The 18465-nt window shown below is 40.7% G+C and overlaps 1 protein-coding gene across 2 annotated transcripts in view; it reads right to left on the bottom strand.

Moving 5' to 3' along the window:
* Positions 1 to 406: 406 nt before the first annotated feature.
* The window catches only part of GABRR3 (gamma-aminobutyric acid type A receptor subunit rho3), a 48025-nt gene continuing 29966 nt past the window's right edge, over positions 407 to 18465 (bottom strand). Inside the window, exons 7-10 of one of the 2 annotated variants that reach the window (XM_086410879.1) lie at positions 18175 to 18327; positions 8826 to 9022; positions 3025 to 3216; positions 407 to 451 (exon numbers count right to left, since the gene is read on the bottom strand). In XM_086410879.1, the coding sequence (XP_086267005.1) occupies positions 407 to 451; positions 3025 to 3216; positions 8826 to 9022; positions 18175 to 18327 (587 nt within the window). Of the gene's footprint in view, positions 452 to 1437; positions 3217 to 8825; positions 9023 to 18174; positions 18328 to 18465 lie in introns of those variants that run through there. The other variant, XM_086410872.1, reaches the window with a different exon arrangement.

Genomic DNA, 18465 nt, shown 5'->3' with positions numbered 1-18465 from the left:
GTTTGCTGATTGGTGTTTTTAATTTTTATAATAAAATTGTGTTTCTTTTGTAATCAGAAAAAAAAAAATAAAGTTAAAATATATCTGCTTATAGGTTTTTTAGCACAATCCTTATAAAATAGCCTGTTTCTATATTTAGTCAGTTTATAGAGCTGGCTGGCTTTTTCTTAAGCTTGGAAAGCAACTTATTTTCTGAAATCCTCCTATTTTATCCAAGCTTATCCCTCAGCGAACAATCACACACAGTCTGCTTCAGACTGTAATCAGTAAATGAAGTGAAAATCACAATGAGGTAAGCATTATATGCTCTCTGCCACTCACAGATTTCCCAGGTAAGTGTGACTTCATTCTTCATGAAATAAGAACCAAACCCAGAAACCTTGTTGCTCCCCAGCAGAAATGAAACTTACAGAAACAGCTCCATCCTTGCTGTTATCAAGAAGTCACTGACCTGAAAAGAAAATTGAGCTAAAATCCTAGCAGCTTACTCTGAATGCTCTAATAATTCTCTTGAGCAGCAAATGTATTTTAGACATTTATTACTGAAAAATAAAATGTCTGTGTTTCTAGACATTAACAAAAGTTACGTTTGGTTGGCCAACAATTGTTCATTAATGGTCCTCAAGAGGAATGTCCAGTGTAAGTGTAGTGTGATAGAGACTCATTTTTCTAGTCTAGATTGCCAAATGTATTCAATGATGCATTTGACTTTAAATTGTGAAATGAATATGCCCAAGAGAAGCATTAGATGTCCTGAATGTTACAGTTCAAATAGAAGAAAGGAGGCAATATTTGAAAAACCAGAGAGTCAGAAGAAGGGAACTGTGTAGATCTGCTTTGTTCATTTGTAGATTTGTCTCTCTTTTTTTTTTTTTTTTGGCATCAATTATATACAGAGTATATCAGAAGCAGAAATGTTAATCCAACTATAGTATTTTGCTTAAATAATAGCTACAAATTCTCAAAGATCCACTTAGGATATTAATCTGTTTTACATTTTGAAAATATAATCCTAGAAAATATTATCCCTTTTAAGTCACGCTTAAAAACTATTTAATAAATAGTTTTAAATTTTATTCATTGTCTATCTCCAATCAAATAAAGTTTTAAAATAAATTAAGTTAGCTCAACTTTGGACAGTTTCCTAGAAAAATATAATCCTTAGAAAGTTTTGAAAGAATTGGAGAGTTTTATTAAGAAAATAGAATGAAATATCCCCAAATTAGCCTGCCCATGAGGGAAATCATAATAGAGAAAGAATTTGCCTTTTGCACCGAAGAGGAAAATAAGTTTCTGGAACATTATGTCATTAACGATAGAGAATCAAAACCAATGTTATTGGTAAACAAGTAGGACGTTATTTGTCTCTTCACCTGGCATGAAATAATTCAAATAATTTTAGCTCACTTTATGGTAAAAAATAAATGGCAAGACACCTGAAAGTAATACACTATTTATTTCCCTTAATTCAATCCCAGAAATCAAAATAGGATGAGAAATATTTCATACTTCCTATCAAGAGCTTATCTCTAAATGGAATCTTTTTCACAAATACTTAACACGAAAACATGCACACTGTCAATCTACAAAATGAATGCTGAACATTGGAGTTTTTTTCTACTTACCAAACATTTATTTAATACCCACCCGACCCTATTTACTTAGTTCCACCAAAGTTACTAAAGATTGCTATGGGATACATACATTTCATTCAGTGTTTTCCACTCAACCCCATGTCTGGAAGTATCTTTGTTTATAAATTAAGAGCCCACATCCCATTGTGGATGTTCTTTTCCTTCTTTTGGCATCCCTTTTGCAGAACCTCAGAAGCACAGTACATATAGCTCTGCTTTAACATCCATTACATTTACTATTGACTATAGCTGCCATTTCACTGTTCCTACTATGCTGTGCACTGACTGATGGCAGGAATGTCAGTTTGTATTCATTCTTTTAGTATATCTAACACCTAATAAAGTACCCAGTACATGTAGGAGGTCAATAAACATTTGGTAAACAAAGGCAACTAATTAAATACCTCCAAAAAGGTATGAAAGCTACAAGATGCTATTATTGAAAATTAATGTATAATAGCAACTTAGTATTAGGATGGGAAGACTGACGTTTAGATTTTTTTATCCTGCTTGGTGTCAATAATGCACGAAACAATAGTAAAATAGGATAAAAGACTTGATTGGAGACAGAAGAAGGAAGCTCTTCAAGAGGATCTCAGCTGTGTGAGAGTCCATGGTGCCACCTTGATGCTAATATTCTTCCTCAGAAGCATCCAATGCTGTCAGGGAATCTGACAGCTGGCTAGCACTAAGGAACAGAGTTGCCCTGAATAATTGGCACTGAAAAGTTTTTACTGAAAGTGAAAAGTCAGTCGTGTCCGACTATTTGCGACCCCATGGACTGTAGCTTACCATGCTCCTCTGTCCATGGGATTCTCCAAGCAAGAGTACTGGAGTGGGTTGCCATTTCCTTCTCCAGAGGATCTTCCTGACCCAGGGATTGAACCTGGATCTCCCTCATTGTAGGCAGATGCTTTACCATCTGAGCCACCATGGGCATAGTCAAGCTTAATTTTTCACTCAAATGCAGATAATTTACATTTAGAAAGCAAGGAGAGTCCAGATAAAGTAGGTACAAAGCCCTTCCCTATGGAAATTGGTTTTCCATATTATGCATGCTTGTGACCCTTACTGATACAGCCAAATTCTCCTAAGACCTTAAAGTCTTTCCTTGAGGTAAATCAGTCAACTTTCACATTTTCTTTAGGACAGGATAGGTGATTGGCTGACTCCAGTTTAGTCTGGTACCATCCAACTTATAGTTAAGAGTTGGTGGTTTTCGTTGTTGTTTTTAACATAATCTGACTCCAAACACATTTTATCAATTGGGATTTCCTCTTCAAACATAAATACTCCAGTAGAACAAATTAAACGTAATGTACACAGTGGGAAATAAAATCCTTGAATAGGTGTCAATGACATGGTTGTTCTCCAGAATGATTCTACCAACCTGCCCTCCTAGGGATTTTCTCCTCTGTATCCGAGGTGAATCTGCACTGAGATTGCCTATGCATCTTCCTTGCAAGGCGTCCTCTTCTGAGTGTAGAGAAAAGGAAGTCTGGTCCATGTCAGTCTTATAGTCATGATAACAACCATCAAAGGCCATGGCTTGAGTTGCCTCAATACTGTACATTCTAGAAATCTAACAAAAAGACTTTGTTAGTAAGTCATGAATATGGTTTTAGGAGAAGGAATTACAGTCAAATTCTAAACAATCAGATTTTTAAAACAGTTTTAATAAATAATAAGAATGCTTATTTTAAAGAGTAAAAGTCTAGTTTTGCTTCTGGTGTGTGATTAAAACTCACCATCATAAATGGAAAACATCGTCTTAGACATCCATTTTTAATATGGATTTAAGGAGCAAGTATTATACAAATATTTGAGCATTATACAAATAAATGTACCACAACTATAATTGAAAATGTTTTCTAATTTAGTCCTGGCCTGTTAGACTGTACCACTCAATGTTTGTTTCCCCAAGAGGGACATTGTTTCAGGTGTTCCTTTCTGTTTCTGAGTGGTGTGAATTGTTTGCTCTAAGTTTGTGAATTGAAATGGAATATGATGTATCAACTAAATGGACTTGTTTTTCAATGTAGTTTTCCTTTTTAGAAAAAAACAGAGCAGTATGCTTAATCAGTGTTTTGTTTTGTTTTGTTTTGTTTGTCCCAAAACAGAATAATAGCATCTGGTGATGCTTTCCGAGAAAACAAAATCTCTTCTTGATCTATAGGGAGGTTTAAAAATGAACAATATACACTGGCTACTGTTGGATGAAAGTACTCAGAATTCAAATCGGAGGCTGCAGAGTAAATTCTACCAAAACATGTATTTTGTTTGTACTGACTCAAAAGCCTAATGTTTTACTGAATTCAAAACGCAAAGGGACAATTTTGTGCAGTCAGTAAACTAACCAGCAAACCATATTAGAGTTATGTTGTCCCTTTTTGTTTTAGTCCCGGAAACTTTCCATAGTAAGATGAAAATGGGTAAAATAAACATGAAATAGCATCAAGATTGAATTACTAACCAATAGCCAATAATAACATTAATAATATGTTCAACTCTGGATCAGAGGATAGAATAACTGTGTATAGTCCCCTTGGTGGTTTTGCTAGCCACCCAGAACACTGCTGAGTTGTCTCACTGAACATCCACACTTTTATCTTAATAAAAATGTCACTGTGGTGCTATGCTCAGTTGTGTCCAACTCTCTGTGACCCCATGGACTGTAGCCGCCAAGCTCCTCTGTCCATGGAATTCTTCAGGCAAAAATACTGGAGTGAGTTGTCATTTCCTACTCCAGGGGATCTTCCCAACCCAGGGGTCAAACATGGGTCTCCTGCTTGCAGACGGTTTCTTTACTGTTTAAGTCACCAGGGAAGTCCCCAAAATGTCATTAGAGTGTTAAGAAAAGATACACTCTTCTTTGAAAAACAAGGGTACCATTTTCTTTTTCCATTATGATATTTTAGATCTCTAAAACTGATTAAGTCTTACAGTGCACAATTTACCAGCAGGCTGCTAATTTCCACAAGTAGGTAAGTTGGCTGTTTCAACAGAAATAGCTTTTGAACTGGTCTTTTCTTTTTTTCTCTCCAGCTTGCAAATAAGCACATAACTAAGGCATATTATATTTAAAATGTAGTTTTGACGGTCTTAGACTGAATTCTAAGTCCTAGAATTAGGAAAACATTTGGGTGAAGGAATAAGAAATAAAATATTAATAGTTTCCTTTCTCCTTTCTGGGCAAAGGTCAACACCAGGGACAAATTTTCCATGGCCCTTGCTGTTCTCCCAGCTCTTGGTGTCTGGGGCCGGGGTTGGGGGTGGTTGGGACAGGTGTGCGGTGGTGGTGATGGGGTGGTGGTGGTAGGAAATGACCTGTGCTTGGTGCCAGTGGTGGTTTAGTTGCTAAGTTGTGTCTGAACTTGCAACCCCAGGACGGTAGCCCACCAGGCTCCTCTGTCTATGAGATTTCCCAGGCAAGAATACTGGAGTTGGTTGCCATTTCCTTCTTCAGGGGATCTTCCTGAACCAGGGATGGAACCCTCATCTCCTGCATTGCAGGCAGATTCTTTCATGGTTTCACAGGGAAGAGCTCTGTAGCCTAACATTCCTGGTCTTTCCCATCATCCGAGGGCTTTGGAGGAGGGAACTAGCACGTGTGGCTTAGCCCCTTTGGAGTTACTTTGGATCTGCATTGGTGTCCAGGTTTGTTCTCTGAAATGAGGTAAAGGAAACTGTCCTTACAGAGAAATCCTGAAGCATCAAAATTTTCCCATGACCAAGGAGAGTAAGTACATTGGATACAGGGATGAAATATTAGTGGGACCCCCCTGGCTCACAGATCTAAGGCACTTTCTCCAAACTACTTTACCAGTAACAAAATAAGATCATCACATCCATCTGTCTGGCTGCTACATCTCTCTCTCCCTCAAACTGGTTTCCCAACTCAGGTACAGAGAGAAGAGGTATCATCGATTAACCCCCAAACCTTCAGATACATGTTTCTTCCTTGTGTCTCACCAGAACATCCCAGCCCTTTAAAGATCTCTTTAAAGATCTCAAACAGCCTGTTCCCAAAACTGCTACTCCTTCAGAGCGTATGCTCTGGGCGCTAGTCACAATAAGAATGTAACATTTGTGTAGCGCTATATAGTTTGCAAAAATTTCAGATGCATTTATTATAACATTTGATCTTCACAACAAGGTAATAGAGAAGAAATTCCACCGTTTTGCAAATACAGAATGAGACAGTCTGGGATACTGAGCTAGGTTGTTAGGTTTGGCATCACTTTTGACTCCAAATCTGTGCTCTTTCCTTTGTCCCACAAACATATGAAGGGCAAGTAGGACTCTTTTTTGAGAAAATTGCAACTTTGAAGGAGGCTTAGAAGGGTGGTTTCCAGAGGTTGGGTGGGGGGAGGGGAAATGGGGAGTTGTTTAATGGGTACAGAGTTTCAGTTTTGCAAGGTGAACACTTTCTGGGTTGTATTGGAGAAGGCAATGGCAACCCACTCCAGTACTCTTGCCTGGAGAATCCCGACAGTGTAAATATTCTTAATACCACCAAACTGTACACTTAAAAACAATTAAGATGGCAAGTTCTATGTTATGTGCATTTTACTACAATTAAAAAATGTCTTTTAAAGTGAATGCAGCTGCCGCTAAGTTGCTTCAGTCGTGTCCGACTCTGTGCGACCCCATAAATGGCAGCCCACCAGGCTCCCCCATCCATGGGATTCTCCAGGCAAGAACACTGGAGTGGGTTGCCATTTCCTTCTCCAATGCATGAAAGTGAAAAGTGAAAGTGAAGTCGCTCAGTCAAGTCCGACTCTTAGTGACCCCATGGACTGCGGCCCACCAGGCTCCTCCGTCCATGGGATTTTCCAGGCAAGAGTACTGGAGTGGGGTTTAAAGTGAATAATGCTTATTAACTCAAAAGAATCTCTTCTGTGGTACACAGAAGATTGTGTACAACTTGATCAAGTGAAAAAAATTCAGTGATCACAGATGTTTTGGTGGGGGTGGCTAGCGGTACAGGTGGGAAGACGAAGAGGTAGGTTTTGGGGAGTCAAAGGACTAGATACAGGTGGCCAAAATCACTATAGTGCCTCTTTCTTCAGTTAACCACTGCCCACATAAAGACAAAACAAAATAAAAAAAGAACAAAATTCTTTTCCTCATCACTGTTTTCTCTTTCCCTTCACATCTTACCTAATCATTGCTGTTCACAGTGTGCTGTGGATCAGTGGAGTCTGGGCCATCTTAGAAATGCAGACTCTTAGCTCCCACCCAGACCTACTGGGTGAGAATCTTAACAAATCCCAGGTGAGGTGGGCATTCTGATCACTGCATGCTTGTCTAAAAGGTCCTGATTTTCTCACACCTGCATAGCAGTCACTGTGTATGTGACAGAGACACGTACTTCCATGCTGTCGACAAAAGGAACTAAAGAATCTCTGATGAAGCAAAATCAGCTTCCATTACAGCTTTGACTCAAAGGATATGAAATTTAAAAACTGAAGTAGCATTAGGTGATCTGAATTGTGATTGCAGATCTGTTAGCTGTGGATCTTTAGGCAAATCACTTCACTTCACTAAAACTCTTCTGTTTCAGTTTAGAAATAGAGATAATAACCACTCTGAGGCCTACATAGTGGAGCCAATATGAGGGTTCAGTTCAAGAAGAGGATATAAAAATGTTCTTTTTAAAAAGGATTAAATACTCTCACTAGAAGCATAAAAAATATTAAATAATGTTTTGGTATGTATAAATACTCACTTAAGAATTTCTTCTTAAACCAGTGTGAATGTATCACATTAAAATTATTGCAATATATATATACATACATATGAAAATATATATATACACTGTATATATATACACACACACACACACTTTGACCATACACAATACTGATGCAAAGAACCAACTCATTGGAAAACACCCTGATGCTGGAAAAGATTGAAAAAGGAGAAGAGGACAGCAGAGGATAAGATGGTTGTATAGCATCATTGACTCAATGGACATGAACTTGGGCAAACTCTGGAAGATGGTGAAGGACAGGGAGGTCTGGAGTGCTGCAGTCCATGGGCTTGCAAAGAGTTGGATATGACTTAGCAACTGAACAACAGCAATACATATATATGTGTATCAAATTAATTTGCATGTGTGTATGTATGTATACACACATATTAATTAGATCTGCTAGGTTTCTGAAGTAAAACAGCATGTTTTACTTCAATTGGTGCCCCAACCCTTTGTGAACGGAGCAGGTAGAGATCAATCAATCCAGGTTGATAAAGCAATGTCATAAGAAATATGTGACAACACTTAGGACCCAGAAGGCACCTTGTTCCCTGTATATGGTGAAGAGAAGAACCTTCCTTTATGCTCTACCACTCACCTGAGTGACAAGAAAAATAAATAAATCCTAGCTCTTGGTGGAGATCTATTATTTACTGGTTGAGAGCACAGCCTTTGGAGTTGGAAAGCTCCAGAAGCATATCTTGATTCCTCTAAAGCTGTGTGACCTTGGTAAAGTTACTCCCCAACTGCTCCTACTTCACCTCTGTAAAATGAAGGTGATAAAGTACTGTCCTCTTCAGGTTACAGTGAGAATTAAGTAATATAATATGTTGGGTGGTTAGCACAAAGCCAACAGACAAGAAACACTCATTAAACGTTAGCTATCATCATCCTTGGGCTTCCCTAGTGGCTCAGATGGTAAAGAATCTACCTGCAGTGCAGGAGACCCAGTTTAATCGCTGGGTCAGAAAGATCTCCTGGAGAAGGGAAAGGCTATCCATTCCGGCATTCTTGCCAGGAGAATTCCATGGATAGAGGAGCCTGGCAGTTCATGGGATCACAGAGAGTTGGACAGGTTTGAGTGACTAACACACACATACACACACACACCATCAGCATCATTCATCTACATGAAAGGATATGATTTGTACATCAACCCCTTCTTTTCCAGGGCTAAAGTCAGTAGAGGGGAGCACATTGTGAGAAATTCCTCATACAGAAAACCTCCTGGCAAAACTTTCTTTTGCAATGCTAAGGAAACCAGCCAGTGCAGAGCAGAAAGGGTAAAGTTCAAGATTATTTGTCATACACTTGCATTTTGCCAAGTTACACAAACTTCATACAAGGGTTGCAATACTGCCAGGAGAGGGCATGGGTGAGGATAGCCTTTTTCACATTCCAAGAAGGATCCAGTAGTGAAAGCAAGGCAGTACCTTCCGGGTCTTCTTGAATCGTTTCCGCTCTTCCACTGTGGTGAGGTAGTTCACAGCTGCGTACTCAATGACTGACAGGAAGACAAAGAGGGAGCTGACCCACAGGTACACATCCACAGCCTTGATGTAGGACACCTGGGGCATGGAGGCACTCACCCCCGAGAGGATCGTGGACATGGTCAGCACCGTGGTGATTCCTGCCATTCAAGAACAGTGATGAACAGCTCAGTGACAGCACCATTCAGCTTCAGGTTCCAGAGCCAGAGGACACCAGGGGGGACATTTCCAGGTCGCTATCTGCTGATCACAAGTGTGTGAGGGCCGGGAATCTCAGCAAGTCACCCGAGTACAGCTTGAGCCTAAGCCAGAACCTCCCGTTGGGTTTCTCTTCCTGTGTCTTTTTCTTACCCTCAGCCCCACTGTCCATGATGTTCCCCTTCCCTCCAGCTAAAGTTTCCAGAGTCAGACATGTCCCTAAAGATTCATGGCTCCTACCCTCAGCTGGGCCTCTTTTAACCATCCCAGAAAAGTAAAAACGTATTCCATTTTTTAAAATTCTCTGAGATTGTCTATACCAATTTTTTCAGATCCTGCATATATGCATTAATACACAATATTTGTTTTTCTCTTTCTGACTTACTTCACTCTGTATGACCATCTCTAGGTCCATCCATGTCTCTGCATATGACCCAGTTTTGCTCCTTTGTATGGCTGAGTAATATTATATTGTAAAGAGGAGAAGGGGACAACAGAGGATGAGATGGCTGGATGGCATCACCGACTCGACGGGCATGAGTTTGAGTGAACTTCGGGAGTTGGTGATTGACAGGGAGGCCTGGCGTGCTGCGATTCATGGGGTCGCAAAGAGTCGGACACAACTGAGCAACTGAACTGAACTGACCTCACTAAATATTCTGAATATTCATTGAAAGGACTGATGCTGAAGCTGAAGCTCCAATACTTTGGCCACCTAATGTAAAGAACTGACTCTCTGGAAAAGATCCTGATGCTGGGAAAGATTGAAGGCAGGAGAAGGCAACGACAGAGGATTCGATGGTTGGAAGGCATCACCAACTCAATGGACATGAGTTTGAACAACTCCAGGAGTTGGTGATGGACAGGGAAGCCTGGTGTCCTGCAATCCATAGGGTTGCAAAGAGTCAGACACAACTGAGTGACTGAACTGAATTGAACTGAACTGAAGCAGAAATAGAGACACAGACATAGAGAACAAACAGATGGATATCAAGGGGGGAAAGGGGGAAAATGAATTGGGGGATTGAGATAGACATATATACACTACTGATACTATGAATAAAATAGATAACTAACGAGAAACTACGGACAGGGAACTCTACTGAGTGCTCTGTGGTGACCTAAATGGGAAGGAAAGCCGAAGAAGAGGAGATATATGTATAACTGATTCACTATGCTGTAGCAGAAACTAACACAACACTGTAAAGCAACCATACTCCAATAAATTTTTTAAGAAATTTTAAATTGAAGGATAATTGCTTTACAGTATTGTATTGGTTTCTACCAAACATCAACATGAATCAGCCATAGAAAAAAATTCTTCTGAAAAAGAAATTAATTCTAAAACCATTTCCACCACTATTCCCCATCATTTCACAACTTTTACGGTTAAGAAAGTATCTTCATGTCAATCTTAAATCTTTCGTTTGTCAGGGAGTGCTCTTTAGTAGCATTAAAGATTGCTGTCCCTGTACTTTTCTTTCACATAGAATACTTACAGGCCATTGTCATTGCTCTCACTTTGTCCCATGTTACTGAAACTATAGCTCAGTTGCAACTCAGATTGGAAGTGTGGTGGTGGAGGCTTAGTTCTGAGTAAGTATTTACTAAGCAGCTGCTGCTGCTAGGTTGCTTCAGTCGTGTCCGACTCTGTGCGACCCCATAGACAGCAGCCCACCAGGCTCCTCTGTCCATGGGATTTTCCAGGCAAGAGTACTGGAGTGGGGTGCCATTTCCTTCTCCAATGCATGAAAGGAAAAAGTGAAAGTGAAGTGGCTCAGTCATGTCCGACTCTTAGAGACCCCATGGACTGCAGCCCACCAGGCTCCTCTGTCCATGGGATTTTCCAGGCAAGAGTACTGGAGTGGGGTGCCATTGCCTTCTCCGACTAAGCAGCTGCTAAACACCAATTACTTTTTGCCCCACTCCTCCCGTTACCCTGTCTCCTATTTTTCCCACTTCTTCCCTACTATTATTCCCTTCTTACTGCTTTCCCTTTCATTTCCTTTTCTCTTCCTTTCCCTTCTTTAATCCCTGCAATGGGCATCAGAGGTAAGGAGATCAAGATTCTGGGGGACAAGGGAGAAAGGAGCGACTGAGATTTCCTTAATAAAAATGACAACTTTAGGGAGAGCTCTTTTGTGTCTACACTGATTTCTCAGAGAGAGGCTGCAAGAGTAGTGCCTGGAGAGAAAGCCTAGTATTGTAAATATTCGAAATGTATGCTGGCTGGCATGGTTTTTTTTCTTAACTTCCCACCAGGGAGGTGCAAATGGAATCCTTAATGATTTTTATAAGTTGTGAGGACATTTTAATGTCAGCAGACAGAGCCCCAAACAGCAGGAAGAACACTGTGATTTACTCCTAAAATGTACAGACACAGCAGGTGGACAGCTCTCAGCCACACATTCCTACCTTTTCAACAAATTCTGTCATTTTGTAAGGTTTTCATCTGAGGGAGGCCCACATCAAAGACAATGACAGCGCTACAGAGCTATTCAATTTCAAATTAAGTTTTTTCCTGTGGATGGTGTAGACCAAAGCCATTTGGCAATCTGACAGTCACTGTGGGAGAACCCGAAATCTCACCTTCACATGGATTTGAACTCCAGAATAAGAAACCTAAATGCTTCTCCAGCAATTACCATTACATGCAGGCCACTGACTCACTGAGTCTCAGGTCTCCCCAACAATGGTCATGTCAACAGTGTGCATATTGGTGGATACCGTTAGCATTCCTTGCTACATAAACATGGAGATATGAAATTTTTATTAAGGTACAGGTGTACGTATCAGAGAAGGCGATGGCACCCGACTCCAGTACTCTTGCCTGGAAAAGCCCATGGACAGAGGAGCCTGGTGGGCTGCAGTCCATGGGGTCACCAAGAGTTGGACACGACTGAGCAACTTCACTTTCACTTTTCACTTTCATGCATTGGAGAAGGAAATGGCAACCCACTCCAGTGTTCTTGCCTGGAGAATCCCAGGGACAGAGGAGCCTAGAGGGCTGCCGTCTATGGGGTCACACAGAGTTGGACACGACTGAAGTGACTTAGCAGCAGCAGTACGTATAGCTGAAGCTGAGATTAATAAATACAACTTGTTTGCCTTTATTGAATGTTTACCCACCACTGCTGCTGGGGCTGCTAAGTCGCTTCAGTTGTGTCCGACTCTTCTCGACCCCATGGACTGCAGCCCACCAGGCTCTTCCGTCCATGGGATTTTCCAGGCAAGAATACTGGAGTGGGGTGCCATTGCCTTCTCCGTTACCCACCACAAACCTAGGTAAATATTAGCCACACATTGCAGAAAAGAAATATGAGTGAAAAGTGGCTAATTAGCCTGAATTTTGCCAGGAGCAGAATTGAAACCTTCTCTCTGAATATAGAAACCCATGCTTTTATTTCATGCAAACCTGTGGCCTCTCATTCTGAACCTGAAAAGGAAATTTCCTTTTGTTTTTAAGATTATAGACCAGTCTCTATATATGGAGTATCTCTGAGACAAGATGCTATAAAACTGAGTGTGGAATTATGTCGGGAAGCATGAAGGTATTTTGTGCTTTTCAAGAGGCCAGAAGTCTTATTCCGTCAGGATTTCACTGGTAAAACTATGAAAATCCTAAATGAATATTCCTGTTTAGTCGCTTACCTCATTTGTTCAAAATTTTTTAAATGTTTCCTCTTACTGGGTTTTGAAGATATGGAAGATAGTACTTGGTTTTTTTTTTTTTTTTTTCAGTGACAGTAACATGAGGCTTAGCAGATGAAATAAGGGTTTAGAAAAACACACAAATACATGCTCTTGTCATGTATTTCACACTGATGACTGTTGAGTCAATAAAAGGGGATTGGATCATTTATATTTGCCAGATAGCAATAAACAAGCAGTCATTTTCTTTAGAAGGGTGCTTAGTCCAACTACGGAGAAGGCAATGGCACCCCACTGCAGTACTCTTGCCTGGAAAATCCCATGGATGGAGGAGCCTGGTAGGCTGCAGTCCATGGGGTCACTAAGAGTCGGACATGACTGAGCGACTTCACTTTCACTTTTCACTTTCCTGCATTGGAGAAGGAAATGGCAACCCACTCCAGTGTTCTTGCCTGGAGAATCCCAGGGACAGGGAAGCCTGGTGGGCTGCCGTCTATGGGGTCACACAGAGTCGGACAAGACTGAAGCGACTTAGCAGTAACAGTAGTCCAACTAACTAATGGTAAGTTTATTTTTAAACCAGCATTCTAGATTTTCCTGTTTAAAAGAAGCAGATAGGGAGGGTGGGGAGTGGGGAAAAGGGAGTAAAGGATGAGAAAACTGATGTATAAATTCCTAAAGCAATAGAATTTAGAGTGAGGAGTATTACAGCTACATTAAACACACTTATTATGTCTTGAGCCGCCCCTTAGAAATACATTAATCTTATCAAATTGTATTCCTTCTAAGCCCATTAAAGTTAACACTGCAATAAAGGAGTTTTGAATTATATGAAGTGAGCATTTAGTCAAAGAAAGGACCTGTGTTGGAATTAGAGAATTATCTTCCCACCTACTGAAATCGCATAGATAGGAAAGCATTGAGACAATATTTAGTCTGGACCCTGAGACTCAAATTCCCTGAGCCATGCAGTTTCTCCCCTCTATTAATTCTTAAGGTTACATATGAGATCCTAGGAGCCCTTCAGTCAGGGGAGGATTGTTATCTATTTTTATTTCTCATTGGCTATGTTTTGCCATACATGATGAGGCGAATGTCAGGGGTGTGGGGCCCCATGCCAGGAAAGGATAATGTTTCCTGAACTGGCAGAAGTCTAAAGAGGTGGTAACTGACAGACAGCTCAGATCAGCCTTCAAGTGCCTCTGGGGGATGGGTGGACAGTGAGAAAGAAAGCTATGAAAGAATTTAAGAGTGATCTCAGCTTCTGAGTGGATTAAATGGGATGCAATGCAAAGACCACTGGATTAGGAGTCAGAAAGGGAACTAGAGAAAGGAAGGAAGCTTTGGTTGAGTGCTTCGGCCACTATAGCCCTGAGCTATGCAGTTTACACACATCGATCTTTGTGAGGGCATGAGGGCCTACAGAAGACACTTAGAACTACTAGGTCAGTTCACCCCTCAGTAGCTGTGTTGTAGGGAGCTCTTTTGAAAGGAAAGATGTCTACATTCATCTTTAAATGAGTAAAAACATTTCCCCTGTGGGCCAAGGCAGAAAGAAAATATTAAGTGATGTAAGAGAGAGGAAGGTAGGCTGGATATCCCAATACTGCTCTTTGGACAGAAAGCACCAACCATTATCTCACAGATGTGGTGCCGGAGTCCACTGCATAGGTGTTCTAGTTACTTCTATAATGGTAAAATGAATAGCTTCTAAGTATTATTTTCCAGGTATATGGCATAGCCTCCATTATGCATTTTTCTTTATGAATGAATACATGTCTGAAAGTTTTAGTTGCCTTCCTTTGCCAGGAAATATCTGTCTATTTCCTGATAAATGACCCCATTACTTTATACATTGTATATAAAGGGGATACCCAACAGGAATGCAGAGGGGCCCAACAGGAATGACAGAGGCAAGCAAGGAAGGAAGAGGATGAGAGAGGGGAGAAGAGAACCCTTCATGACAGTAAAAACATCCTTGAACAACTTTGTAAGAGTTCTTCACTCCTTATCTGTGTAAAATTGAGTAGAATCATAGACTAGTATTTTAACCCAATACATACTCTGAGTTATGATTGCTATTATCTCTAGTAATAGAATTGCCTAATCACAACTGATACTCTGTGCTGTTCTGCCTCTATTGTTCTTTATCTGAAACAAGACAGACGTGGAAGGGTTTTAACCAGTAAATGATTCATCCTTAGTCAGCAAATGAACCCAAATGCAGAAGAGTCTTAATGAGAAATGAATCATCATTGTTTTCAGTTAGTAACTAAAATACAGCTATTAAAAACATGGTGGGCGAAATACTGGCAGTCTAACAACTATATATTAAGCACAAAATACGTGCAGGGCACTGTGCTAGTCACCATCCTTGAAGAACTCATATTCTAATAGAGAAGACAAGATGAGCTACCAACCCACCCCACAGCTGAACAGGAAACAGATGAAGCAGGTTCCTTAGGAGAGATACAAAGCGCTCTGTGGTTCAAAGATGAGAGAGACCATACCTGCCTGAAACCATCGGTAAAGGCTTCTGGCTTGTTCAGAAATGGCTAAATTTGCCAGAGAAAGACAGGTAGGGAGGGCATTCTAGATAGAGTGGGAGTCAGCACAAATGTCCAGAGGTGAGAGAAGCAGATAGGCACAAGGGCCTGTTTGAGAACACTGAATATTCAAATTGACTGAAGCTTATTAAGGTAAGTCTGGTGGCTCAGACAGTAAAGAATCTGCCTTCAGTGCAGGAGACCCGGGTTTGATCCCTGGGTTGGGAAGATCCCCTGGAGAAGGAAATGGCAACTCACTCCAGTATTCTTGCCTGGAGAATTCCATGGACAGAGGAGCCTGGTAGGCTACAGTCTATGGGATTACAAAGAGTCAGACACAACTGAGCTACTTTCACTATTAGGGCAAGTATTTTAGGGCAGGGGTGTGGCTGAAAATTTGGCAAATAAAAACACAGAATATTCAGTTATATTTGAACTTCAGATAAACAATGAATAATGTTTCAGTATCAGTGTGTTCCATGCAATATTTCAGATGTTCCTATACTCAAACATTGTTTGGTGCTTAACTAAAATACAAATTTAACCCAGTATCCTGTATTTTATCTGACAAGCCTCAAGGGACACCTTGAATTCCAAGTTGAGTGTATTTACTGCAATCACATTTGAGATTGAGAGTATGATGATCACATTTGTGTCACAGAAGTATCACTCTGGTGGTAGGGTTGAACTTGGGCAAGAAGAAAAGGAGGTGAGATAAGCAGTTACAAGGCTTCTGCAAGCCCAAACTCCATCTTTGTACAAATTACTGAGAGGTATCCCTTCCTCTGGAGGATGTCACTCCAAACCACGTGCCAAGAAGCTTGGGCTGGATCTCTGCTCCCTACTAGGTGCATCTATAAGTTAGGAGTTTGGGAGTAACAGATACACACTGCTGCTGCTGCCGCTGCTGCTGCTGCTGAGTCGCTTCAGTCGTGTCCGACTCTGTGCGACCCCATAGACGTCAACCCACCAGGCTCCCCCGTCCCTGGGATTCTCCAGGCAAGAACACTGGAGTGGGTTGCCATTTCCTTCTCCAATGCCTGAAAGTGAAAGTGAAGTCGCTGAGTCGTGTCTGACTCTTAGCGACCCCATGGACTGTAGCCCACCAGGCTCCTCCGTCCATGGGATTTTCCAGGCAAGAGTACTGGAGTGGGGTGCCATTGCCTTCTCCGACAGATACACACTACTATATATAAAAGAGATAACAACAAGGACCTACTGCATAGCACAGGGAACTGTACTTAATATCCTGTAATAACCTATAATGGAAAGGAATCTAAATCACTTCGCTGTATACCCGAAACTAACACAACACGGTAAATCAACTATACTTCAATAAACAAATAAATTAAAAAAAAAAAAAAAGATGGCAAAGTATCTTTCAAAGAACCTGAGGGTGGGAGGAAACAAAAGCCTGAGAACATAGTAGTGTTCTAGAAATGTTTGTTCTCTCTATTAAAATGAAGGAGGGACACTTCTGATTTGTATATTATTTTATATAAATCTGCCTAGCAATTTCCTAACTCTGTAGACACAAGCAGCACAGAATTTCAGTGTTGCCCATTCAGTCCAACCTGCCTGAGAGCCAGCTTTTATTGCTGTCATTTTCATGATATAAGAGCTAAGCAGTCAGCTTCAGGGATCCCATTGAAACTCATGTCCATAAACCTTTAGAGACTGAATGCCTTTCTCATTCTGTCTCAAGGGCTGGAAATGGGCCTTTAGTCTCTCTTTGGGTCTATACTGCCCCACTGCCATACTGAGGTCAGGGCCAGGCTGGTCTGATATGAAGGAACAGCCACAATAATTTAGTTACTCATTCAGATGGTATTTTCCCCCTTGAAGACATTCAAGACTCAAATGTTTGTGAACTGAAACTTTTAGTAGGGGAAAGAGGTAAACAAATCATTAATATTAATGACAATTTATGTCTTTCAAATATCTTTAGAAGTATGCATATAATTTGTCAACATTAACTTAGAAATCACTCCTTCTGGAATGAATTGTGTGATAATTATGATGACTGTGAACCACTTATAACAATCTTCTCCCTAAACAGAGCATTATGGGTGAAAGAACAAAATCAGCCCAAATGAGAGAGTTCTGCCCCAAACCAGCCAAGAAGGCAGGTGGGTTTGACTCCTGGGTTCTCATTAAGTAACATGTTGTCTAAGTATTTAGCTTGGCAAGTCTACTTTATAAGGACTCAATCAAAATCGCTAAGTGGGTCTGAAGTGGTTTCCATAAATCTGTGTGTGTGACAGTGGCATGTGATGTCTCTAGATAGAGTGACAATCACACCTGTTAATGAGGCTGGCAATGTTTCCCTATTTGTAATCTCTGAAGTGCCATGACACCTAAAATTCTGCTGTAATGGATTCTGATTTCAGTATTTATTAACAAGCTATGCCATAATTTTTTTTAAACTAGCTCTTATGTTTCCAAATTCAAGCATTCGACTCTCCAAGAGGTAATTTATTAAGGTACCAATAGTAGAGTGTAAATTCATTTGAACTGAAAACTTCTGCAATGTAAGGGTTTGTCAGGCAAAGTGAAGTGAACTTGGGCAAGAGACAGGGAGGTTTTCCTGAAAGGCAGAAAAGAGACATTTGTGAAGTGAGTCTGTTTCTGCTTCATAACTTCACCCTCTCTCCTCCCTACCCTCCACCTTGGGTCAGTTGGTGCAGTCTTCATACTGAATGTCTTGGTTTCCGAGGAAAGAGTCTAGCTACAATTTGCCTTTATGGCTGTCAAGCCAAATACTGTAACCTGAGTGCACATCATAACTATCCCTACTAACCCATCACCCTCTTTCCCTCTCCACATATCACCAATTCATTCACCCTCCTTGACATTTCTCCCACATTAACATTTCACAAAGGTATAGAAAGATTCACCCAAGGAAACTCTTGCGGGGACAGCTCTTCGGTCGATCCAAAATGAAACCCAGGAAAGCATTACCATCAACATAGCTGGGAAATAGGTTTGCAGGACAAAGAAGAAAATATGTCTCCTTAGCACAAAGTTGATGAAAAGCCTATTATACCAACCTATGAGGAAAAGTCAAAGTTTTCATCAGAACAGGCTTTTTTTTGGTGGAAATGCCATACTTAGTGACAATAACCTGCTTCTTTAGACTCCAAGCTCTTAGGTAACATGGAACTTAAGACACCCTTGTTTACCCAGTA

The sequence above is a fragment of the Bos grunniens genome, chromosome 1, assembly GCF_055505025.1.
Source record: "Bos grunniens cultivar Pamir isolate PY7600 chromosome 1, Bosgru_T2T1.0, whole genome shotgun sequence".
In the NCBI taxonomy this organism is placed as follows: domain Eukaryota; kingdom Metazoa; phylum Chordata; class Mammalia; order Artiodactyla; family Bovidae; genus Bos; species Bos grunniens.
This window is presented reverse-complemented; position numbering and strand designations above follow the sequence as displayed.